The sequence below is a fragment of the Theropithecus gelada genome, chromosome 7a, assembly GCF_003255815.1.
Source record: "Theropithecus gelada isolate Dixy chromosome 7a, Tgel_1.0, whole genome shotgun sequence".
In the NCBI taxonomy this organism is placed as follows: Eukaryota; Metazoa; Chordata; class Mammalia; order Primates; family Cercopithecidae; genus Theropithecus; species Theropithecus gelada.
The window spans coordinates 38,083,889-38,110,606 of NC_037674.1; the positions used below are offsets into that span (position 1 = coordinate 38,083,889).

At 45.4% G+C, this 26,718-nt stretch overlaps 1 protein-coding gene across 1 annotated transcript in view; it reads left to right on the forward strand.

Annotated features, from left to right (window-relative positions):
- Positions 1-26,718, forward strand: part of TLN2 (talin 2) — a 454,454-nt gene that overhangs the window by 365,059 nt on the left and 62,677 nt on the right. Inside the window, exons 36-44 of the mRNA XM_025390086.1 lie at positions 162-323; positions 6,292-6,432; positions 6,882-7,063; positions 8,154-8,286; positions 10,889-10,990; positions 15,565-15,735; positions 18,998-19,000; positions 21,011-21,157; positions 25,389-25,490. Coding sequence (XP_025245871.1) covers positions 162-323; positions 6,292-6,432; positions 6,882-7,063; positions 8,154-8,286; positions 10,889-10,990; positions 15,565-15,735; positions 18,998-19,000; positions 21,011-21,157; positions 25,389-25,490 — 1,143 coding nt within the window. The remainder of the gene's footprint in view (positions 1-161; positions 324-6,291; positions 6,433-6,881; positions 7,064-8,153; positions 8,287-10,888; positions 10,991-15,564; positions 15,736-18,997; positions 19,001-21,010; positions 21,158-25,388; positions 25,491-26,718) is intronic.

Below are 26,718 nucleotides of genomic sequence, written 5' to 3' on the forward strand. Positions count from 1 at the left end.
CCTCTTTCTTGGAGTGACTTTGAGGGTGGCAGAACTAGACATGCTTGTAATTACATAGGCTCTGAACATGTGAGTTGAACAGGAACCCAGGGCCAAGGACCAGGGTGGACCCCTCTGCACTGTAGCATGGGGTACCCCCAACCTAGCTCCATGCTTTGTAGGTCCTGTCAGCTGCCACCATTGTTGCCAAGCACACATCAGCCTTGTGCAATGCCTGCCGCATCGCCTCATCCAAGACGGCCAACCCAGTAGCCAAGAGGCACTTTGTCCAGTCAGCCAAGGAAGTCGCCAACAGCACTGCCAACCTGGTGAAGACCATCAAGGTAGGTAGCTGGATTATAGGCCTTATTCAACTCCTGTTCCGGAGCGGGAAGGGGAACAAGATTTAAGCTCCGCTCCTCTCCTTGTCTAGTGAAGCTTAACTTCTAATTCAGTCTTATGGTTTATGTCACTGAAGAGGCATCCCTTACTGATGGAGATACTCTTCATGAAAAACCAACAGCCTTGCCCTCTACTAACCTTTTAGCTGGTGGGGAGGGAGGCCTCCCAAATTCTGTACATGAGGAGCTTAGGGACAGAACTCTAATGGGAAAAGATTGGTTATAGGGCCTCTGTTAGCGCTATGCTTGTGTAGCAAATACTCTGATTTTACTTGAACGATATGTTTACTTATGGCGTTTTTGGGTAGGCTGGTAGAGGGCTCTATCATTGTTGCTGGATATATCTGGACCAAGAGAGTAGGTAGAAGGAGAAGGGAATGGGAAATTTTGGAAAAATCACTTAAAACATTTTCATCGTTCCTGTGATATTAATTCTGTTTATAGCTGTTTGAATTTTTTAAGTGGAGCATCAACTTTTCAAAATAGAGCCTCTGGTGTTTGTAGCAAATTCACCTTTGCATTAAGGTATATGGGGATGTGGCGGGCAGGCAGGGTTCACTTGCAAGAAGCAAGTGGGAATCACGGCCGTAGTACTTGTAGATGGGTGATGAAGCCACAAACACAGTCTGCCCTCGGCCAGGACCAAGCAGGCAACAGTCAGCTGGCCTGTGGGAACACAGCCACAGCCTGGACAACAGACCACAGGCAGAAGGTCCAGCACCATCTCCCCAGCTCCCTCCACAGCCCCAGCCTTCAAAGGAGCATTGTTATGGGAGGCAGGATACCAGTTCTGTGTTAAACCCTGGACGCCACTAAAGGGAAAGGCATTGAAGGAGTTAACACTTTTTACTTCAGGGTTTTGTGTTCATTCAGATGGGAGGGTTGGCTTTACTGCTGGGACAAGTCCTAGAGGAAGAAGTTTTCCCAGTTCTCTCCAGAGGATAGGACACTGCACACCTCACTTTATTTTGACTACAAAAAAACCAGTGCAATTGTATGCAGAAATTAGTCAACAGGATGACCAAGTAGAGGCAAAAGGAGAGAACACCCAGCCCAGCACCAGCTGGAAGCTGGCGGTCAGCACATGGGGCTCGCACCCCAGTCAGCAGCTTCTTAGCTATTGAAACAAAGAGTCTTTTTAAAGAAATGAGCAAACAAAAACCCCTCCCTATTTGAAGGCAAGAGTAAGCTCAGTTGAAAATGAATAAAGCCAGTGTCCAGGTGCCCCATGATCCTGGTGGCAGGTTACCTGAATTACCATCGTAGTTCACAGTAATTAGGAAGTAATAAAGCTTACATTTACAAACGTGTATTTGGTGCTTTGGGTATGTTACTCGTTCACTCCATACAACCACCCTGTGCTTACCCCATTTTACAGGTGGGAACCTGAGGCACAAAGAGGTTAAGTAACTTTACCAAGGTGACCCAGCCAGGAAGTGGTGGGGCAGAATTCAAACCCAGGCCCCAGAGCCCCTGCTTTCAGCCCTGGCGTGCTGTTCACCTCTTGGGATGGAGAGACAAAGTCGTCTCTCCAGCCTGGGAAGAAAGACCTTGCTGTGTTTGCAGGGCTTGTATGTGAGTCTGGGGAGGTGAGGGTGGAAAGAGCAACAGAGTTGACAACAGTGACACCGTTGGTTGCTGTGTAATGAGCTTGTCTCAGTTAAAATCGATCATTTTCTGGTTGTTAAAAAACATTATATTTAGATGGACCAATGGGGTAAAAAAAAGGAAAGACACTCTTTATTCTGTAGAAATTCCTGGAGCCCTTTCTTGTCTGCCTCCTCTTTGGTTTTAAATCCTGACCTATCTCTATATAAAGCATCTCTGTTAAGATCTCATGTTCTTTTCAGATTCTCCTCACAGTGTCAAACCCTCTTTGCAATTCCCTGCAGCAAATGAGCTCTTGTGATGGCCTAAAAGATAGGTCTGTACAGAACATCAGAGGAGGAATGTCGGGGGGTTGTAACGTGGAAAAGATAAAGGCCTCTGTCTCCTGGAGCACCCCGGGAACGAGGAGCAATGCAAGAGGAACAGAAATGAACATGTTGCCCCTCAGCGTGTGGAAATGGGCCTGGTTTTTCAATTCCCATCGCGTGGCAGGGTTTGCTGGAAGCCATGAGCTTTGCTTTTAATTTACTAACAGGAAAGTGGTCAAGGTCGTTTCACTGTAGCACATGGTACTATATACTGAACATTTTCCTGTTTGAAGGAATGGTTATGTATTCTCTCAAACAGAAAAACAAATGAATATTTAATTCCCTAAGTGCTTAAGACAGCTGCCCTCATAGCTGCATATTACTCTTAAGTTTTATGTGCTGCTTAGTGCTGTTTTTTTCTTTTAACTGTGAGGATGTGCCCAAGCCTAAATCTCAGCTGCCACACCCTTATAGTCATGAAGAAGGGAGGGGAGCCACCAGGAGAAGCACGAGGGGGCAGGAGCAGATTACCTCACACAGTGGCTCATTAGCATCAGTCACTACTGATGGCACTCTGTAAAATCCCAGAGCAGGGCTACATGAGAATCCATTTCTGTGTTTCTGCCTTCTGCCAGGGATGGCTCTAAATGCTGGGTATGGTAGAAAGATGCACACCCCTAACCACAGCGGCTGTGTCTCCGAGTCACCACGCACTCTGTTGCCTGCCTTTCTCTCTTCATTCAGCTCATTACCTAGTCTTGAATCAGATGTGTGGAATGGAATGTTATTTTAAATGTGCAGTCACTCACATTTGAGTGCCAAGTAGAAATTATGCAACAGCAGCATTTGTTTTTCTGAGGAGTTGAAGTTTGGCCTTGCCCCTCACAGCAGAGTTAAAGTTCGGGGTTTTTGCAGTTAAGCACTTTCAGTGTGTACCACAGACACCCGATCCAGCTCTCTTTAATCGAATTTGACTTGGCCGTGAGTATGCTTTCTTGGTCATCCCTATGTTTGGATTGGGAAAGTGGTTTCTTTAAAAGGAAAAGGAAAAAGGCTCTTGGGCTTTTTACTGCTTGTTCTGTTGCCTTTGTCTAAGGTCAGCAGGAGAGAAGGGAGCCAGGAGGCTCGCATCATTGTTTGAAGCATGCCAGTGAGTAGCAAGGTGACCTTGTCAAGTCATGTCACTTTCCAGGTGCTGGTTTTATTGTCTGGAGAATTGAGGGTTTAAGCTTCAACTGTCCTTAGGGTCCCCCCTAATCCCCGAAGTTCTTGAATCTTTGATTTTGTGCATTCACAGAAATTGTTTCTTCCAGGTCTCCATGGTATTTTGCTAAGGGGGAACACTTGGAGCAGGCTCCGGGTTTGGAAGTGTTCTTGTCCTGGTGGGGCCTGGATATATGGCTAAGTAAATTTACCCTTTCATCATTATGGCTGGTATGCCAGACGTTCTGTGACACGGAAACTCTCATGCTTGAAATTTCACCATTGGGCAGCTTTGAGTATTCAGTTCACTTGAGTGGCTCTGCTGTGCCCAATGGAAGCAGAGTTTAGAGTGGAATAATACCTGTGCAAACTATCCTTTCGGAGGCCGGATGCCTTCTTTGGATGAAGTAACTTGTCCTTTTTGAGAATGGAAGATGATTGCTGTAGCTTGCTATTCTAGGTCATGTTATTCAAGGCTCTGACTTGCAAATAGCAGTGGGCTATATGTTAATACGATTTTAAGGCCTATGCTCAAAACAAAAGCCCCAAACAAACGAAAAAAAACCCCGTCTTTATTCTAGTAGTGCTGTCTGTGAAAGCTACACAATTAGAAAACCAATTCCTTGAGATTTCCCTTGAGTAGAGTCATCTTTTCAGTTTGAAGAAGTTCAGCTTAGGGTTGGTGGCTTGATTGGCTGCCCTTCTTCCCAATAGACTGAGAGGTTGTGGGAGCAGAAAGGGGAAGAGAAAAGCGTGGAGAGGTAAGAAGCAGGAAGGGGGAGCAGCACCAAGGGAAGGCTGAGCATCTCCTGTTAAGCTAGAAGTTGTGTGATCCCAGCTGAAAGGATATGATTGGAGAAAGCCATGTATCCACTGGTGGGGCTGGGACCTGAGTTCCTTCCACTCCAAAGTCCACTCTTGCAATCAGCTTGCTTCACTCCTTTGCCTATGTTTGGGTCCACCTGTGTCAGGCACCTGCTGAGGGGCACCCACCCTGCCTGGCACTGGTGTTCTCAAATTGCCCTGAAGTCTGGTAAATCCTGACCTCCAGGGATCTACCAAACTTCAGAGCAATATTAACAGTGCAACAAGATCAGAGTGCCAAGGTGGTCCACTTCTACCTGGCCAGTGCCGGCAACATAAATCAATGTTTACCAAGTATGTCAGTGGTAGTGAGAAATGAGGTTTAAATGTGAGCAAGAAGTAGCCAGTGTGCAAGGGTTTCCATCGGGCCTGGAAGAATGACAGAACTGGAGAGGTGAGGGTAGGGTCAGGGCCTGTCTGATGGGGGAAGGGCATGAGCCAAGGCGAGCCAGGCACTGTATTAGCAAAAAACAATAAATTAGCCAGGCTTGCGGGAATTCCTCTGAAAATATTAACATTGTGGGTATGTAATTATTGTCCCAAGCTGCCAAGGCTTGATTGGAATGTAGTTGTTATTCAGAAATGGCCTTCAAACCAACGGTGCCTGCCTCCTCTTGCTTTACTGGAAAACAGAAATGCTCCCATCTCAGATCTGCTATGCTTGGTGATGCCAGTGCCCCTGTTTTTTTGATCCCAGTTGTCTAAATTGGCTTTATATGTTGCTCATAAGGGTTAAGTTAAAAGTTTCATTGGTCATTTAACAAGGAAATTTGCGTTCTTCTGCAAACATAACTGCCTTCTCAAGGGTAGCCTTTTGCTGGGAGGGAGGGTTTCTGTCATTGGATCACAGGCTGTAGGTTCTAACAGTCTTGATCCTGAGGAGGTAGAGTCCAGGACTGGGAACCTCATCGAAGTGTTAACCCTTTGTGAGGCAGTCTGGCATTGATCACAGGCCACATTCCTGGATTCTCATCCATCCAGGCCATAAATCAGCAATAGGCCTGATCACTCAATGCCATTGTGTTACCTGCTGTTAGTTTTGTTTTGTATTGTTTTTTAATTATGAAGCGTAAGATACATAGAGAGAAAACACGTTGTGTGTAGAGTCCAGTGAATTTTCTCCAGTGGAACACACCTTGGTAACTTAGCCAGATTAAGAAACGGAATGTTATTGGCACACAGAAACTTTCCTTGTGCTTTCTCTGGTCTTATCTGCTCTTCTCACACCCTAGATTAGGAGGGCCACCTGTGTTTGCACTTGGTACTAATGGAATTGTACAGGAGGTACCCATTTGTGGGTGGCCTGTTTTGTTAAATATTATGTTTGAGATTTGTTTGTATGGCTGGGGATAGTTCTCGTCTATTCCTTCCCATTGGATTCCACTGTGTTCATTTCCAAATGATGACAGTTATGCCCACCTTGCCTGCATCGGTCATTAGGGAACATCCAGGTAAAACTTAGAAAAAGTTAAAAGTACTGCTTTAAAATACAATAAAGTATGTTTATTGTTTGGAAGAGAATAGATTTAATCTGAGTAAAATGAAGGCGAAGATCTGAAGGATTCTAGTCTCAGAAGTGAGGAGGAAAGTCGTTCCGCTGCATGGTCTGGTGCAGGGGATCACGGGGCATTGAAGAGCAGGCTGCTATTTAAATCTGTGTCTCTGTTTCCTGGGAGGGGGACATTGACTGTGGAGGCTGTTGTCTTGTGAGCTACCCATTTGTCTTTAATTCTTCACAACTGCTAACGGGGCCCCTCTGCTTGATGGCGGGGGTCTCTTTAATCAGTTCTTATTTATTGGTTATGAAGTCACCAAACATTTTCAGTGTTCCCATTGAACCACCTTCTTTCACTCAGAGGTGATTCCTGTGGTTCAGGAATGACTTGTGCTTCTCAATCAGGCAGAATCTCTGTGTTTTGCCCCATCAGGCCCTGGATGGGGATTTCTCTGAAGACAACCGCAGTAAGTGTCGCATGGCCACCGCACCCTTGATTGAAGCTGTGGAGAACCTGACGGCGTTTGCCTCGAACCCTGAGTTTGTCAGCATTCCCGCCCAGATAAGCTCCGAGGTAGGGCGTTTGTGCAGGAAGATCACACTAAGGTCTTTGGCTAACTCTGTGTGGCACCGAATGAGTTAATAGTCAAAACTCCGAAAGCTCTTTCTGTGAATATGTCTGCGACTGCTACTCTTATCCCCCATGGCATGTGCACAGTGAGTGAAACACAGTGACTCCACCTCTCTTGAGAGATGATGTATATGTAGAGAACAATCTTACTGCCTAGGTTTGGGGCGATTCTTGGAATGTGTCACGCTCAAAAATGCTAGTTAAGGGGCAAACATGGGTTTAAGTCCCCACCGTGCAGACCCCAGGTAATCTAGTCTTCATGGCTCCCTGCCCTCTTTGTCTCCTTCAAAGGGCCGAGGTGGTGATTTGGCAAAGAACAGGACCTTTCAGGGCCCACCTCATTCACTCGTATCTTCGACCCTGACTTTGATTTCTCTGCCGTTTGGTCTCAGGGTTCCCAGGCACAGGAACCAATCCTGGTTTCAGCCAAGACCATGCTGGAGAGTTCATCGTACCTCATTCGCACTGCACGCTCTCTGGCCATCAACCCCAAAGACCCACCCACCTGGTCTGTACTGGCTGGACATTCCCATACAGTGTCCGACTCCATCAAGAGTCTCATCACTTCTATCAGGTCAGTTTCCCATCCGGAGGTTGCTGCCAGCCTGCATCTCAGCGGGGCAGGAGGAGGACAAGCCCACCAGGCTTTATCCTTAATAGTGATGTTGTTGATCATTATCATCGTTTGCTTTATCTCTTTGGGGCCAGAAGCACTGGTCACAATAGTAATTGCTAACTTAAGTACTTACCATATACCAAATACTACTCCAAGTGTTTTATCTGTATTACTTTATTTGAACATCACAACAGTCTTGTAAGGTACCATTGTCATTATTTCCATTGTACCGATGAATAAGTTTAGGCAGAAAAATTTGGGTAATATCCCCAAGGTCACCGTAAGGCCCAATGGCTGTCTAATCACTGTACCACATTGTCTGTATCTAGGAGTTTAGACATTGAGCACCATTGTTATTTAGCAGGATTCGGGGTTGCAGTTAGTTTGCTAATAAGACAAAGAATATTCTAGGGCCTGCAGTAACTCTGAGCATCTCTGACGTCCTTGGTGATAGTGGGAGCCTAAAAAGACATCCTCAAATAGACATAACATTTCTGAAGTTAGCCAGTTAATACCTCACAGCATGAAAGTCATCTTCCTTAATTATATTTTGCTTCCTAGTTGCTTTTGAAGCTCAAAACCACAGTTAACTTTATTTCTTAATGGCTTGCAAAGAAAAATTCACTACATGTTTTGATTCCTACTATAGCCCAGGACTTTGTGACGCGTATGCAATGTAGAAAGCATAATACGTTTGCACTGGAAATAGTGCTGACTTTTTTTTTTAATAAGAGTCCTGTGCTTAAGCCAGTGAATAGAGAATCCAAGTCCAAATTGCTCCCATTGCAGTTGCCTGTTATCAGCCTAAGGTGGAGGGCAGGACCATATTCTTTCCACCAGAAATAAGTAGAGTTATCTGAAGTGTTAAATTAAGGAATGCATGGGCTGTGCAGTGAGACATTGCCAACCAAGGGTCAGGGATTCCTCCTGAAACGAGGTGACTGAGTCAGGGAGGAAGTGGACAGGGATCCTGGCCCACCAGTGCTGGAGCAGGCTGTGGGACTTGAGCCCCATGGAGCTTGTGTCCAACTTGCACTGTTCCTTCCAGGGACAAGGCCCCTGGACAGAGGGAGTGTGATTACTCCATCGATGGCATCAACCGGTGCATCCGGGACATCGAGCAGGCCTCGCTGGCTGCTGTCAGCCAGAGCCTGGCCACAAGGGACGACATCTCTGTGGAGGTAAGCTGGGAATCTGGGGGCCTGCTTAGCAGCCTCTAGATATGTTGAAAAATCTCAGCATCAGACTTGGAGGGGTAGAGGTTGTGGGTCCAAAATGTTTCTGTTCCTGGAGTTTCATCATTAGACAGCCATTCTCTGTGGAGCCAAGCTGGGAACTTTTTGGAGAGGGTAGGGCGGATGCCAAGTAGAGAAGGGTGACTTAGGGGAAGGAATACATGTACTGGGATGGAAAGTTGAATTGTGGCTGAAATTGGGAGGGAAAATATCAATATCAAGGTAATTTAGGGGTTAGGTGGGTACCGTGTTTGTTTTAACACATCAGTAGAGTGGACCTAGGTATGTAAATAGTGAATAATTCTCTGTTGTCATATTTCATCAGTGTGCTTTTTAGTTAGTTGGCAAATTCAGCATTAAACTAATGCATTGGGTCTGTTCAGAGATCAAGGATTCTGCCTTAAGTTATTCAATATCTAGCATTTGAGGACTTTGGCATCCTATTATTAATTTAAAGCCACTTTGCCCTCTCTTGCTTGTTTTTCCAAAGTTTAGAATGGAATTTTCCTACTTTTTCCCTTTGGGTTTTTTTCTGTTACCTGTCCAAAGGTTCCTGACTTTTACTTCTATCTCTACTGAAAGCACAGTGCTTGACATGCAGAAGGTGCTTAATAAATATGGATGGTCTGTTTATTGATGTTTATCTTCCTGCCACTGAATTCATTAACAATCAGCTTTCGGCCCAGAGTTAGTATTGCTCATTTTTATTAATAGAGCTGTCTATTTTGCTCCACCTTCACCCTCCTATTTCCAAAAAAAGAAAGAGTAAATTTTCTCAAACTGTGTGGGATGCTAGAATTATTCTTTTGAATCTGTTATTAATGTCCGTATGTATATGCATGCAGACAAGTACAAGTAAGTGTACCACTTGATAAATTATCACCAACTGAACAGGCCTTTCAACCAGCACCCAGATCAAGAAGCAAAGATGAGGCCAGGCACTGTGGCTCACACCTGTAATCCTAGCACTTTGGGACGCTGAGGCGAATGGATCACTTGAGGTCAGGAGTTCCAGACCAGCCTGGCCAACATGGTGAAACCCCATCTCTACTAAAAGTAGAAGAATTAGCCAGGCGCAGTGGCAGTCACCTGTAATCCCAGCTACTTGGGAGACTGAGGCAGGAGAATCACTTGAACCTGAGAGGCAAGGTTGCAGTGAGTGAGCCGAGATTGCACTACCACCCTTAAGCCTGGGTGACAGAGCAAGATTCCATCTTAAAAAAAAAAAAAAAAAAAAAAGTAGCAAAGATGACCAGCACCCCAGAAGCGCCCCTCATCCCCCATCCTTTCACCATATCCTCCCCCAGCCAGTACATCTCCTGTTTGAACTCCCTCACTAGGAAGAGAGCCCTTCCCCTTTAACTGCATGTGCTCCCTAATCATACACCCTGTTTAATTTAACAAACCATCTGTAATAAGACAGCACTGTTGGAATATTCTTGCATTCTTGACTATAATCACATTATGAATGTGAAGATAATAAGTAATTAGCTAAATAAAACCCTTGGCCGTCTTGGAAGTTTCTCTTTGCCCGCTCCCATCTGTCTCTATTTCTCTTTTTCCTTTTCTTTTTCTTTCTCCAGGGTTTTGTTTTCCAGTTTGCATGTTAGTCTGCTCCTCTTGTTGAGGACACTCTGCCCACATCCCCGCTGGCCCATAGGCAGCATTGTTCTGTGGGAAAGTAGCAAAGGCTAGAGTCTCATTTCTGATGAGCAGGACATCGCCACTTCGGCGGAGTTCACTCAGTTCCATGCTGGTGTGTACAGACCTAAAACGCCCGGTGCTCTGATGCATTAATCCTGCATCTATCAGTGAAGCTCCTATGAATAGTCCTGCAAAGGGATCTGATCTTTCCTGCCACTGGCTGAGAATCTCCACCTTTGAATCTCCCATCCCCCACACTCTCAGAATCATCTAGATATCTTGCTGTCTCTTTAGAGCATGATTCAATTCTTTGGGGGTGGAGAGATTAAACCATCTCTCAAGTCTGAGAAGAAAGGCCCTGAGGGCACCGTTTTTAATATTTGCATATGCACCACCAAACACAGTGGACTGAGCATTTTCACAGTGCACTGTTTGGGAAGTAGTCCTGCTTTCAAGGAGCTAATCTCATTTTTATGTCACTCTCCCTCCTTAAGGGGTTCTTAGTTCTGAGAATACAGCGACCCGGATGTTCCCTCAGACCCCTCCATTATCTCCCTGCATTTGGAAGAAGTTGTCGTTTTGGAAAGCCATGACTGTTCCGCATGTCTGCTAATTACATCAAGGAACCTAAAGTAAAGATACCAGTAGCGTCAGTTGTCAGGGTTGACAGGAGCAAGAAGCCAGTTGCAAAAGTGTGTCTCAGGCCTGCTTCTTCCCTCTCTCTCTCTGGAGGAGTCATCACTGAGAAGGTCAGGGCAGGGCGCAGTGGCTTGATGGCACACACTCAGGCATTTTGGTGTCTGCTTTGTATGGCCTCACTCATTTTTCAGAGGGGCCTTTTTGAATCAGTGCAGCTCTGTGGGGAGCTGTTATGGGATGAACTTGACGCTTCTCTCCTTATCAGGCCCTGCAGGAGCAGCTGACTTCGGTGGTCCAGGAAATCGGGCACCTTATTGATCCCATCGCCACAGCGGCTCGGGGAGAAGCAGCTCAGCTGGGACATAAGGTAATGCACACCGAGGGGATCCTGTGAGGGTGTGCGTGTGATCACAGGAGAGAGGATTTTACTGACTTTACTGTTATCATTCCCAAAAGCCTGTGGTGCAAGTATTGTGCCTGAGTCCAATGCTGGTTTAAGCTGCAGAAAATAACACTGAACCTCTCGCTGGCATCCTCTCCAGAAATGATCAGTTCAGGCTCTATTTTTACCTAGAGTTCAGAAGAAAACTTCAGTACAGTTTTTCTGGTTGTGGCCAGAGACGTAATGTGGCATTTACAGTCGTCCGTTGCAATTGGTCTTTGCTGAAAGAAGCCAGAGACTGAAGCAGACACTCCCAGCCTGGAGTCTGCCACCTCTGGCTGGCTGGCCGGCCAGCCCCATTCTGATGTGTTTAAGGGTACATTATTCTTTTGTGGTTTCTAACATAGTGTCTACTCTTTGACATAATGAGGCAAAGCAGACCTCTCTGGATGACCAAACGCTCCCTAGGTGTCCACTCCAGGGGAGCCATTCGGCTGGCGGTTCATACCCACATTGTCTTAAGAGCCAAATGACGTTTTGCCTGGTTGGGGTTCATTTTGCAGATTCTTCAAGGGCAGTTGGCTTGTTGTGCAACCTGTGCCTCAATAGGGAGAGGCCAGAAATTGGATTTTTAACCACCTTGGGTTTCCTAGTGCGGCCGTCAGTATAGAGGTACATAGGAAGAAATATAGTAGCCAAAATCTTCTTGGCAAGTATCGACTTTAGAAAATCAATATTCATTGCTTTTTCAAATTACAGAATAGCTTAAGGGCCTACTCACCTTCCCACTGGTTCCAAGGAGGGATTTTTAAGATTTGAAATCTCAAAGGCCAGTGTCTGTTTGCCTTTTTAAGTGTGGCATATTTCATTTCTTTTTCTTCTCTTCTCCTCTCTTTTCTTCTCCTCTCTTCTCTTCTCCTCTCTTTTCCTCTCCTCCCCTCCCCTCTCCTCTTCTTTGTGAGACGGAGCTTTGCTCTTGTTGCCCAGGCTGGAGTGCAATGGCGCGATCTCAGGTCACCACAACCTCTGCCTCCCAGGTTCAATTGATTCTCCTGCCTCGGCCTCCCGAGTAGCTGGGATTACAGGCATGTGCCACCATGCCCAGCTAATTTTTATATTATTAGTAGAGATGGGGTTTCTCCATGTTGGTCAGGCTGGTCTCAAACTCCCAACCTCAGGTGACCCACCCGCCTCGGCCTCCCAGAGTGCTGGAATTACAGGCGTGAGCCACCGCGCCCAGCCAGCATATTTCATTTCTTAGCTGTTTCTTTATATGGCAATTAGAAAAGGGCTTGTCCATCTGTGTGAAGAGGTTTGCAGGGGTAGGAGAATGGTCTGGACACTGGGGCCACTGCCTGTGTGCCCATAAGGGAAACTGAGTTTAGAAGAGAAGCTGGACGTTTTTTCAGCAGTTACTTTTTATTCCAGAACTTTTGTAATAAAACATTTCTGTATGTCTTTAGAGGACAATACCCATGTCTCTGCGGATACTTCATTAGTATACAAGATTAATTCCTATGTTACTGGTTAGCATCAAAAGAAACATAATGCAATTATGTTACCTGATTTATAAATTTACTCTTGGCCCTTGGGCTGATCCATCTCTTACCTTCTAACAGAGAGTTTTGGACAGAGGCAGTCTGTGGGCCCTCTATCCCGAAGAGGCGTGGACTGGGAGTTCACACCCACATTTTCCCCAAGGCTTCATTGCAGTGCTCATGGGGGGCCCCAGATCAGCAGCTTCAGCAGCACCTGGGAGTGATAAGAAATGCGAATTCTCAGACCCCAGCTGTGTTCATGAAGTTCTGTGGCTTAAAACAACAGAAATTTATTCTCTCATCCAAAGTCTAAAATCAGGTGCTGGCAGGGCCATGCTCCCTCTGGAGGCTGTAGAGTAGATTCCCTAGAGAATCTGTTCTTTGCTGCTTCTGTCTTCCTGTGGCTCCTGGCACTCCTTGACTATCACACTGATCCCTGCGTCCATAATCACGTTGTCACCTGCTCCTCTGTGTCTCTTCTATCTCTTAGATGGACACTTGTTACTGGATTTAGAGCCCACCCAGCTAATCCAGGACATTCGCATTTCAAGATCCTTAAATGCACCTGCAAGCAGCCTTTTTCCACATGAGATCACATTCCCAGGTTGCAGGGATTTGAATATGGACATATCTTTTGAGGGATCACCATTCAATCCACTGTGTCCCTTGACCTAGGAATGAACATCATGTACCAAATACTCAAAATTCTGTTATTTTAATGCACGTGCTAACCCAAGGGAGGATGTTTCCTGTTCTGTCATGTCCAAGAACTAAAGGTGTTAAAGTCCTTGCTAAGCTCCCTAAATACAGAGAAAAGCACATGACTTCAGAAAGCTTTGCCTGTAGTATGTGAGCACCTAGCCTTTAGTGAGTGCTTCCTATGTGGCAGTTAGCGTGGTGAAGGGCTTTCATGTACACTAATCCTCCTACCAGTCCTGATGAACTCTCCGTGCTATTATTAATCCCCATGTTACAGATGAGGAAACTGAAGGGGAGCGATTAGAACAATTTGCTAAATATTTCTCAGTAAGGAATTGGCAGGGAAGATTCAAATCCAGTGATTCTGAAGCCAGAGCTGACGTCCTTCATGGCCCAGCCATGCTATCTCCATGGGGAAGCTGGGCTCCCGTTCAGTTATTGCGTTTAATGATTCTCAGCACACAGCAGCCGCTGACATTTGACAGTTGCATTGATGAAATATACTTTTAAAATAATAAAATTAACCTAGAAAACATGTAAGATTCTAATGCATTAAACATTTTGACTTCTCCTTTAGGACATAAAGGACCACCCTAAGCCCTCAGCCCCGATGACCCCTCAGTGCCCCATTCCCTTTGGTGGTGACACCAGTGCCCTTCCTGGGGATGAGGATGAAATCACATGCAAGTGTGTGGAGCTGCTCCCTGTGGTTGTGCAGGCCATGCCCTCCACAAAGGCATTTGGCTGAAGTGGGAAGTAGGGACCAAAATTCAGCCTATGCTCTGCCCTGGCGTCACTCATGTCTGCCCAAAGGACCCCTTTAAAATTCACCCAAAGGCTCCCTAAGGGCTGGCAACAGCCCTATTCACCAGATTTGAAACCTCTTGTAAGATAACCATAGAGGGGATAACAATTAAAAATATGCTTATTGTTGGCCAATAATCATGTCTCACTCTTAGCGCTAATTAAGGTTTATTTTTTGGACACATTCCCCCACTTTGCCCTAGCCACCACCCGCCATCATCCTCCACCCGCTCCTGCTGGCCCAGTGACTGCTCATGTGAGTGGTCTTCCTGTCCACATCCCACAACACTCATCCTTCTAACATGTGAGGGGAAGAAGCATTAAGGGAGGTGCTGGCTAAAGGTTTGAACTTAAGTGCTCTTGAAGGGCATAATTTAGCCATTCGTCATTACCGCACAGAATGAGGCATTGAACAGAAAAGTGTGATTCATGCCATTGTATTTTCTCTGAGTTGAGGATAGATTCTGAGAGGGGATAGATTCTGGTATCTGAAGTGAATATAGCAAAATGTTAAGATCTCATATTCTGATGCCAGGTAGAGGGGCATCCAAACACCAAATGATAAACTTCTAAAAGTGTAGTGCTACAACAGCAGCAGGACTGCAGTCACAATGAAAGTGACGGAGACCACAGACTGTGGCAGCTGAGAGCTGGGGCTGTGGGGTGGGATGCCGCTGTCTCCAGCTCTCAGCTGCATGAGATGGAGCAGGTGTCTCAACCCCTTGAAGCCTCGGTATCTTCCTGTGTATCTGCCTCTTAAAGTTATGGAGGCTCAGTGAGGAAATGGATGTCAAACTTTCAGCAGAGAGCCTGGCACAGGGGATGCGCCCACTAGACGTTTGCAACACATGGCCCACAGCGCCCAGCTGGTAGGCGAGCTTTGGTGAGCATGGATGGATATGCATGGTATCGCCCTCCTGGAAAGGGGCCTGTGCGGAGGCAGTGGTTCCTGTGGGGATAAGCTTTTTTTGTTCTCCCAAGTTGGGCTAATCATAAACAGAGCATCTAGGCTGATGTGAAATCATTTGTGCTTTTTTTCCAAATCAAGGCTTGGTCAAAATGCTCCGGGCAAAAGGCAGTTGGGATTGGCTTCCTACAAAGCTTTTGAAGGTTTCTTTCATCTCCTGCTTTTTTCTGCTCCCCTGCTACCTTTATCCTCTTCCACTCCCCCTTCCTCCTGAGTTTGTAAGACGTCTTTAGTTCTTTTAAAAGTTGTTAATTTATAGAAATTGACAGTTTGTAAAATTGAATTCAATTCTCATATCTCACTCTGGATCTTGGAGTGGGTTTCTTAGCACCTCTGCCATATTTAGAGAGATGAAGAACTCCCTGGAGGAAGTAAAAACCAAGAAAGAGTACATTAATTAGCAAGCGCTTTCAGCAGTAAATTGCCACAGATCTGCCTCTGCCTGTGAGTCAGCCCAGTCCTGTTCCCCTCCCGCACCCGACCGTGGAGCCCCCGAAGGAGACACGTGTATTTACATGATACATCTGTGGCTTTTTAATTTTTTTTGAAAGGTGACACAACTGGCAAGCTATTTTGAGCCCTTGATCTTAGCCGCAGTCGGTGTGGCCTCCAAGATTCTTGACCATCAGCAGCAGATGACGGTGCTGGACCAGACCAAGACGCTCGCAGAGTCTGCCTTGCAGATGTTGTACGCAGCCAAAGAAGGTGGCGGAAACCCCAAGGTATGGTCCAGGATTTCGGGGACTCGCTTAGGACCACTAAGAAGCCATCATGCATTCCTGCTGTAATGTGTCCCTCCAGGAAAAAACACTTCCAGTTCTTGTTGGTGGCATTTGAGCTCCCACTCTGAGGTCGGAAATAATCTATTGACCTTCCCAGGGTTCTTAGGGAGGAAACGAAGAAATATACATAAAAGTTATTTTTTTCTTGACAGAATGTGTAGACAAGTATCCTTGGGGAGGAAAAATGTATGGTGTGATGATGACAGGAATGAAAACTGTAATGCTTGCTGGGTCCCTGCTCAGCACTGACACCCAGCTTGCACAAAGGAATGCTCTATTGTGCGCCAGTAAATGTCATTTCGATTCCTAGTACTTAAGAGACTGCAGTTTAATATACAAATCTCCCATACCAGTGGCCAAGTATGATGACAGCCTGTCATAGGAGACCTTGCACCACATTTTACTCTGAACTTGGGAAGTGCAGAAAAGAGAACAGCATATGCAAAGGCATAGGTAGATTTATTAAAGGGTTGTGATTTCTTCAGGAATAGTGAGTGGTCTGGTCTATCTGGAACATGTGAAGTTGGGGGACCACCAGGCAGGAGGATGAACTAGGCTGCAGGGTGACAGGTCTCTTCCACATGACGGACTTCGGTCTTCATTGTAAGTAGTGGGGAGCCATTGGTGGTCTTTAAGCAGAGGAATGGCACAACCAGTCCTTATTTTAGAAACATTGAACTAGTAGCAGCGTGAATAATGTCATGGACTCTCCTTTTCTTTTCTTGAGATAATGTCTCACTATATTGCCCAGGCTGGTCACGAATTCGTGGCCTCATGCCTTCTTCCTGCCTCAGCCTCCCAAGTAGCTGGGGCCACAGGCACATGCCACCATACCTGGCTAGCCTGCTTGCTCATTTATTTACTTATTTACTTAATAAATTAATTATAGATGGGGGTCTCACTATGTTGCCCAGGCTCATCTCGAACTCCCGGCCTCAAGCAATCCTCCCCCTTTAGCCTCCCAAGTACCTGGAATTATAGGCGCAAACCACAGCACCCAGCTTGGACTTAAGTTTTCTATGTTCAATTTTTTCGTTCATGTACTTGGCAGTTATTAAGAGCCTCATTCTGGGGATGCTGAAATATTAAGAGCCAGCCACTGCCCTCAAGTCGTTCAGAGTCTTTTGGAAAAATAAGTTGAGTTGCTGAAGTGGTGGAATAGAGTGAGAAAAAAAAAATGCCATTTTGACTGTGATGGAGTAACGACAGGGTGCCCTGCAGTCGTGCCAGCCCCCTTTGCACCCTCCCCAGACTGGAGGAGGCAGAGCTTACCTTCTGACTCTCTTCTGGGTTGCCTTTTCTCCAGGCTGTTTACTGCCACGTGTCCCCACTCCTACCTGAGGGTTTCAGTACTAAAAGAATTCAAAGTAGGAGTTTTCTGGATTTTTTTTTTTTTGAGACAGAGTTTCGCTCTTGTTGCCCAGCCTGGAGTGCAATGGTGTGATCTCGGCTCACTGCAACCTCCGCCTCCCGCGTTCAAGTGATTCTCCTGCCTCAGCCTCCCGAGTAGCTGGGATTACAGGCGTGTGCCACCATACCCAGCTAACTTTTTGTATTTTTAGTAGAGATGGGGTTTCACCATGTTGGCCAGGCTGGTCTTGAACTCCTGACCTCAGGTGATCCACCCACCCCAGCCTCCCAAAGTGCTGGAATTACAAGCATGAGCCACCACACCTGACCTTTCTGGATTTTTAAGACATGAACACATCTGCTTGGACTGTATGTTCAGAGCTCCTTGTGGAATTTTATTTTCTCTCAAGGAAACTCACAACCTCAGCTTCTCCTTTCTGGTAAAGCAGAGGCTGTTACCAGAAAGCTTACAGTGCTGACTGTGCTCCCAGCCATCAGAGATGGGGTTTCGCCATGTTGCCCAGGCTCATCACAAACTTCTGGCCTCAAGCAATCCTCCGCCTTCAGCCTCCCAAGTACCTAGGATTACAGGTGCAAGCCACAACATCCAGCTTGGACTTAGTTTCCTGTGTTCCCACCCATAGAGCACACATAGTCAGCCCTGTAAGCTTTCTGGTAACAGCCTCTGCTTGAAAGTGGTGTCTAGAATAATTTTCCACCAGTGTGAAGTAGTTTTCAGTAAAGCATTAGATGATGAAGTAAAACAAGATGAGTGAAGGCAAGGCAGGTGATCACTTCTGTCCCTCACTGGTCTCATTCAACCTGCTCTCTTTCTGCAAACCCTGACAGGCTTAGCCCAAAGTGCGCCTGGGACACTACAAGTCTGCTTTTTTGAACCCTTTCCTTAGATGCCTGATGCAGAGACTTAATCACCTTGAGTGTTATTCTTTGTACAGATATTTACTAGGTTTTATTTGCCGTGTGCTAGGTGTTATATATCCCTGTTTGCAGAAGAAATAAAGGTTTGTCAGATAGTTACGGGTAGCTTTGATTTGGTGAAAAATAGCACAAGCTTTGGGGTCAAACATAATTGGATTCAAATCCCACCTCTGCCTCTCACGAGTAGATTACTTCATTTCTTTGTTTCTGCGGCTAAACAATGAAGGCAATTATGAATGCCTCCCTAAGGTACTGGTAGAGACTAAATGAGATAATGTGCCTGACATAGTTGTTATGTTTTTAAAAAAAAGTGGCAGCCCAGAACCTGGTGTTAATGAATTACATGCTTACCAAGGCATTTGCAGTGTAACCTCTCCCTCGCTCCATTGAGCTCTTCTGCAGTATTCTCAACCCCACAGTGCTCCCTTCTCCACTCATCCCCACCCCGCCCAGTTCCCTTCTGCAGTATCCTTGATGGGCCCCCACAGATTCCGCCTGCAACACTGCAGCAGAAGCGCAGCCCTCTCCACTGTTGGGCAGTTCTAATTATTCCTTGTTTTTCTCCCTCTACCAAAGTTGAAATCTGCTCCCCTGTGGCCTTCTCCCATTTTTCCATACTCCTGTGATGTCTGTGCCTGCTATCCTGGGCTTTGTATTTGAAGCGCTGTAATAAAGAAACAAGGCTCCTTTGGAAGCGGACTTCAGACGTGTGTCTGAAAAAGAATGGAATCTGGTTTTCCTCTTGTGTGGTGCCATGAGGAACAGTAACAAGGAACCCCTCTGGAATCTAAAATAACGACCTCATTGTTGGGCCGACTGATGCCACTTATGAGATTGCTGTCGGTGGTTTAAACAGGCCTTAATTGAGATCCAACTGTGTCTTTGGGTATCTGAAACTATTGAGCTCTACTAGCAGGTGTGTGTGATTTGAGATTAGGCTGTCTGATAAAGATGAGACTTGCCTTTGGCGTTCAGAAGAAAAGGCCCTGGGTGAGGCCTGGAGTAATTGGAGGAGGCTTCATAGAAGAGGTAGATGCTGAGCTGACCCTCTAAGAATCTGTGAAAAACTTAACCATGAGAAGTGAAGGAGAGCAGGCCTTCTAGAGAATTCATCAGCATGAGTGGATGGGGAGGTAATTCATTTCTGGGATTGCCAAGAGCAAGGATATGCTTTCACAGATTTTGGTGACCTGGTACAGGACAGTGTTGTTTAAATTTTCCAAGGAGTTCAAAAAGTTTTGTGATTTACTGCTGCCCCCCAAATTTGCTTTTGAACCTTCCTGAGCCTGCATGAGAGTACAGATCCTTGGCAGGCAGTGCTCCCATCTCCTCAAGAAGGTGTACTTAATTTTCATATGAATGTGTAGAATTGCTGGCATTTTTGTATCTTCAACAGTCATCTCTTTCTAAATGAGACTTAGAGAAATATGCACCCTCCCTTTCACCTTCTGTATGAATAAAAATGTATGAGATGCTCTTTCTGGAGAGTAGGTCCAAGAGGTATCACCTTTCACACTTCTATCATCAAAATAAAGCAATCTGCACATTTTGTGTTTTACCATCTCTGTGCCATGAAATCAGCTCTCAGCCCCAATTACCAGTTTACTTCACTCATCCCGAAGACAGTCCTGTGTATCCTGACACAGCTGCCTCAAGGATAACCACCCATGATCAACATATTTCCCATCTCATCAGATGTCATATTTGAATAACTTTTCTTGCTTCCTATGGCTTTTCGATTCAGACAGGGCCAATTCCTGTGGCTCACATAGCCTCTGAAATTCTCTTGTGTTTAGAAAATCACCCAATGAGTTCTCGTTTACTGCTTTCCACTGGCTTCTTTACCTTCTCATTTACCGAAGTAAAGATGCAATATCTTGGCCTTTTGAAAGGGTCTACTTCCCCAACAAGGTGGCTCAGGGCGGCCATGGCCACGGCATGAGTAGACCCAATGCCTGGATGTAATGCAATTCTGACCCTAAAAACCTGACATCAGGTCAGATTTTGCAGAGCAAGGGCACCCTTTCCTCCTACACTGCCCTTATAAATGACAAGGCGCCTGCCGCCATATCATCCATCACTGCATAGTGTTGCTGTAGTTTTCCCCATTTTACCTAGGAGGACTCCAAGCCCAGGGCCACTTACCTAGTTAGCCAGCAGTGGAGCCAGAACTAGAACCCAGGTTTGTCTGGCTTGGCTGTTCCCCCCGGCATCTTGCTACTACTTGAGGTGTCTTTCAGGGAGCCCAGGACTGCCGTTATTTCATTGTTTTCATCCATTGATTTACTTAACCCCTACTCTGCTTGACACAGGTGTGAAACACCTGCTTCCTAATATGGTCTAAGGAATGCATGGGTACTCAGGGCTTCACCTGCAGGGCTGCATGCATTTCTCCAACCTCATGGCATATAATTTGTGACATAGTTTCAAAGCCTATTAGGCACTCCACAGATACATTTCCCTTAGAGGTACCTACATTTCTGTAATCCAATCTTATCTTTAGATAGGGAATTATAGTGTGTTGGGCGACTTTGAAGAGAAGTACATTTATTTTAAGCACATTTTTTCATTATATTATTTTTTTAATGTGTCAGCTTGTATATGTTGTATATTTAGGGACCTGTGGCATTCTGTTTCTACAGTCCTGAACATAGTAACATATAAAATTAGTCATGTCATAAGATTTTGTTTGATATTGCAGTTTTATTTTTCCCTGATTGTAAAAAGAGATCTTTTTCTATTTGTCTTTCTGATTTTTATTTACTTTGCAAACAAATGGCCAAACATAAAGAAAGGGAAGGAATAGAATACATTGCTGTGCTCCATTGTGGGGGTATGGTTTTACACTCTACTTTTGAAGGTTATTCTTAGAAGACTGAGCACTGCACTCTTCTGCTTAAGGAAATGTTTCACACTTCCTTCTCAGGCGCAGCACACCCATGACGCCATCACAGAGGCCGCCCAGCTGATGAAGGAAGCGGTGGACGACATCATGGTGACGCTGAACGAAGCTGCCAGTGAAGTGGGGCTGGTTGGGGGCATGGTGGACGCCATTGCAGAGGCTATGAGCAAGGTGGGCGTGGGCTCCAGGGCTCTCTACTCCCTCATCTCCCTCACACATGGGCCTTGCGTACTTTTCTGTAAGCTGCTGTCAAGGCTCATAGCAACAAGGCTCTACTTTTCTGGAAGGTTGTAGTTAATGTACAGATATCCAGTCACACGTCCAACATATTATTCTTTATTATTAATGCATTATTTTTGTAAGCCACTTGTGCCCTTCCTTCTAATTTTACATGAAAGAAAAAGATGGAGATGGAAAAGATACCATAGATTTCCTCACTTGTAAGATGGAAATTGATTATCTACTTCATAGGGTTTGTTGTGGGGGAACAATTGCCAAAATGAAATAAAAGTGATTCCTGGCCAGGTGCGGTGGCTCATGCCTGTAATCCCAGCACTTTGGGAAGCCAAGGTGGGCGGATCACCTGAGGTTGGGAGTTCAAGACCAGCCTGACCAACATGGAGAAACTCTGTTTCTACTAAAAATACAAAATTAGCCGGTCATGGTGGCACATGCCTGTAATCCCAGCTATTCAGGAGGCCGAGGCAGGAGAATCACTTGAACCCAGGAGGCAGAGGTTGCGGTGAGCCGAGATCGTGCCCATTGCACTCCAGCCTGAGCAATGAGAGCAAAACTCTGTCTCAAAAAAAAAAAAAAAAGTGATTCTCAAGTGCTAGCTTTTGGAATGGCTATTTTGAAATCATGTGGAGCTTTAAGAATGTAGATTCCTAGGCTCCACCCCCAACCCACTCAATTGGGTTACATTTTAACATACTCTTTTTAAATTCTCCTTGTGGTTCTGATATCTAGCCAGGCACAGAAACCACTGAAATAGTATATATGTAAAAGCCCTTGGTAAACCCTTGCAGGCTACAGACATATAAGAGAACATGAGTATCATTTTCTCATTTAGTAACCCATCAATTGAGTTGGATCATTAGGGTGACATGACTGGAGACAGTTTCAACTCCATATCTCCTGTTCTTTCCCCCAAAGAATCCTTCACTAGTCATGTAAGTTTGACATTCATTAGAAAGAATGCTTGTTCATCAGCATCTAATTGCCATCCTGTGATAGCATGCCAAGAATTTTAGACATCATCTATGTTTTGAAATGTCCAATGTCAGATTGTGAATACATTAATAAGGTTTTTCAGGATAATAAGCAGTCTTTAATTGCTAATTTAGAGAAGATTGGTTGTTCATATCTCCATGAAGAAATGATATGCTGTAACTATAATTAGAATAATTATCCTTAGGCATTATGCAGTCATTGTCAGTCTAGGAACAAACATAACAAGCCCAGGATGGAATGCTGTGTCTCCCTTTAGAGACTTCAGGCTCCACTTTGTCAAATCGTCCATCAGTTTCTGCTGTGGGCTTCTCATGCTGCAAATGTGGACATTGTGGCAGAAAATGAGTGAAATTTCCCTCTTCTCAAGGCCTTTGGATAAGTCTCAGTAGATTTGTTTGGTTTTCAGGACGTCAGAACACCAGAGCTTTGAAAATAAACCATGTATCTACCCAAGGACATTAAATAATGGAGCCCAAGGTTTCTTGGTGCAAATTAGAAATTCAAATGATAATCTTTTTCTTCTTGGGAGAAGATATTTTTCAGTACCTCTCAAATGACAGGGAAGGATTCCATACATCCTAGGAAGATGGACATCAGATCCAAAGTCTTTCTTTGATAGCCCTATGCCTTATGCACTGTGATGGACTGTGGACAGAGAGAGCAGGCCCTGCACCACTTGCTGTTAGTGGTGTAGCCTATGCTGTCTCAGCCAGAGACACATTGGATTCTTCTGGATGGGCTGGAAATAAGTCAGGTGTTACTTGATAGCAGTAATTAGGAACTGCCAGCCAACACAAGCCACAGAGGCCAGGAGCTATTCTTCCCTGCTCAGTTCTGCAAAGTATATAATTGTGGTTTCAATGTTGCCCCTAACTCTTATCTACCCTGGCCTGACATCCAGGGCACCACATAACACCTCTTCCCCATTCCCATTCTCCCTTTGCTTAGCCTGTTGCTGGGGACTTACAATTAAGTGATGTTTGAGGTCCTTTGGCTCCCTATGCTGCAAGGCATTAGAAAGCTGGCATAGTCTCTCAGAATTTCGTTAACTTGGTTAAAACTCTGAGATACTATTAGACTCATTGTCTGAAATTCTCAAAGCCAGTGAATCATAGGAAAACATGAGTGTAGCCAGAGTTAATTCTAACTTGGATGTGACTCTTGACACTTTGGGGGCTTCCACTGTGGAACTTCTGTTTGAGATTTTGTCTCGTCATCTGAGCACCGGGAGGTTTGGAGACTCACAAGTGAGTATGAAGTAATCAGCTTTCCGGGTGACCTTGGACAGGCATTCAAGCTCTCAGAACCTTGATTTCCTCATTCAGTGAGGTTAGTAGGATCCTATGGGATTTTGTGATGTGGTCTCTTTTCTTTGTTTTTGTTTTGTTTTTGTTTTTGACCAAGTAACAAAATTAAAGAAACAAAAACAGACAAAGACTGTGCTATCTACATCACTGCTGTTTTACAAAAGAAAGGTCATGTTAGCACCCACAAAAGGAGGAAGGCTATAATCTCAGAATAAAGGAAAGTCCTTTCAAATAAATGAAATTGAAATCCTAGTCACTACTTTGTTCTTTCTTTTCCCATTGTCCTCAGACTAGTTAAAGGTTCTTTGGCTGGTGGCCACTGGCCAAGAGCTCTGAGCTGCCCTTCAGCTCCAGCATCCTGGCATGTTGGTAGTGATGTCACATCTCACATGCAAGCTCCTAGCACGTGGCCTGAGGCTTAGAAGATGTTCAGTCAATTTACAACAAGTGAATGCGTATGCAGTTCAGTCTCCTTTTGACTAGCAGGGTCCCCATGCCGTGATGGGGATACAGCATCTATCTGCCTGATAGGGAAAGCTAAAAAAGTCTAGTGTGGAGTTTGTGTTAATAGTTTGGTGAAAATTTTATGCTGGGCTATGCAGCCACATCATGCATAGGCCACAGTGATGCGTTCCTTTCACTCACAGTGCAGTCCATGCCTGCTCATGACATATAGCTCTCACTGAAGATACCAGCTAACATTTTCCTAATTGACCACTTGGCCTCTCTTCTCTGACTGAAATTTATGGCACAGAGCTGCCAGGGAAATCTCAAATACGTCATTGCCTACCCAAGATCCCACTGTTGTCTTCATGATTTCAAGGTTCTCCATAAAACAGATGCAGCCTCATTCCCACTGCTGTCAACAGCTCCCTCCTATTCAGGTCAGGCTGACCTCACTAGACTCGCTCTGCCTGTATTCATTTCTGTTCACTTTGTCTCTTCGCCTGGAATACCATCCAGCAACCAGCGGTGATGGTGAGGATGGTGGTGGTGAAGATGAGTTGCCTGTTTCATCATCACTGACATTATCATCAGCATCGTCATTATCACATTCTCTCCTCTTCCTATATGTAGTTCTTGACCAGGTGTAGTGTTGGTTTTTACTGTAACCATGTGATGCCTGGAAGTTAACACTGAAGGACTGGAGATCAGAGTTTAAGTAACCAGCCTGTGGTTCATTCACAAGCCTTGGAAGCAGATCTTGAATACAAATCTCCTACACCAGTTCCCCAAGCCTTCAAGGGACATAGTCCCATTGCCTCAGTTCTTCCACCCCACAGTGATCTTGCCCTTCTCTCAGTTCCTATTGCATTGCATTTATGGTCAGGTGGACAACAATGTATTTCTGGTGCTTCTAATTCCTTCTGTTCCCCAATTGTGCTCTTAAAGAAGGGTTCCATGGATAGCCGTGGACTCTACCATTCCTCAGGAAGCGCTTCCTGATGGATAGTCCGCCTCCTTTCCCACCTCATCTTCTGCCCCTTTGCGCTTCCCTAGAAGTGTCAGGCTGGCCCCCGCCTCCATGTGCTTGAATTCTGTTCCCTTTTCTTGGGATGCCTTTCCCACCTTTTACATGTGGCAGACTCCTCGCCTGGTAAGACTTGGCCGAAACATCACTCCTCTGGAAGACCTCCCGCTCCTCTCAGGCAAGGCTGGGAGTCTCTCCTTGCCATGTACCCGAATGCCTTATGTGCCCTTCTGTTGAAGTCCTTATTGCACAAGTTGGGCAATTGAGTTGACACTGGGCGAAAAAATCTCGGAGGCCCGCTCTGTTTTTCAAAGTTCCTAATTCTCATAAATACAGTCTACACTTCAGCAGGCTTCTTATGACCTTTGGATTCTTTTCCTCTCCTCTGTAGCTGGATGAAGGCACTCCTCCAGAACCAAAGGGAACATTTGTCGACTATCAGACAACTGTGGTTAAATACTCCAAAGCCATTGCGGTGACAGCTCAGGAAATGGTAAGAGGGGAGAGAACTGCCCTCCCCACTGTTAGTTGCCTTTTTATCCACTGCCGCCGCTGAGCCTGCAAATCCCAGATCTGTGTCGGAGAGAGAGCCCAGACCACTCTCTAGTCCCTCAGGGGCTCCAGCTTCTGTCCTTTATCTGTGGTCTTTCTGGCTGCCTGTGTCCAGTAGCCCCAGTCTGCTGTAGTTCTTATCTCATGAAAAAGCTGCAAAAGGGAATTAAAGGTGGCTGAGACTTGGGCATGAGGACAGAGGAGCAAAGGAAGGAGAGAAAATGAGAAGATGGGGAAAACAAGGAATTTGTAGTTAAGGAGAAAGGGGAAGAATCCTATTCACCTCACAAAGGACCTGAGGTGTTTTTAGTAGATTAAAATAACAGTGCAAGAGAAGATATTTCGGGATGAAATAGAACAGAGATGAGATTATCTGATGAAATCAAGTTATAATACTTGGACAATAAGGTATTGCCATCTTTCAGGCAAAATGAAACAGTATGGTTATGTAAAAAGAAAAAAAAATCCTGACAGTAGAAGGCATACGACTTTTGGAGGTAATGTTTGGTTTGGGCTTTTTTTTTTTTTTTTCTAAAATGTAATGCAGCCAGAACTGTATTATATAGATCCTTAGATACAAATGGCATTGAGAGAAAGTGAATGCTCTCTGATATGTTAAGCAGTTATAAGAAAGATGACAAATGTGGTCCCCAAAGAATTGATAGGAGTCCATAGAAAAAGTTTCTCTCAACTTTTGAAAGCTCAGATGCCATAAGATAAAATTTCTTGTCCTTCTCGGGGGAAACATGCCTCTTTGATACTTGCCACAGAAGCCTGGGTTGAGAAATCAATGGGCCTTCCTCGCTGGAGTGACCAGAATGAGCCACCACGTGGTTGCTGTGCCCAGATCCCCTCTGAGTGGTTTTGTCATGTAATCGTGTGTCCACTAGAGGTTGAGCTTGGACCACAAAGTCGTCCCTGGCTGCTGCCATTCATTCATGGAAACTCTGTGGTTGTGCCAGGCTTGTTTAAAAGAATTCAGGCTGGGGAATGGTACACCCATCTCAGTGTTCTGTGAAAAGCTGGAGCTGAGCCCAGTCTTGTCCTTCTCAGGGGAGCGTGGGGGATGGATCCTAGGTCCGAGCCAGCAGCCCTTCAGTGCAGATTCCTGATGAGCAGGAAGCGCAGCGCAGCAGCGGTAAAACATGTTTGAGCAGCCTCATGGTGTT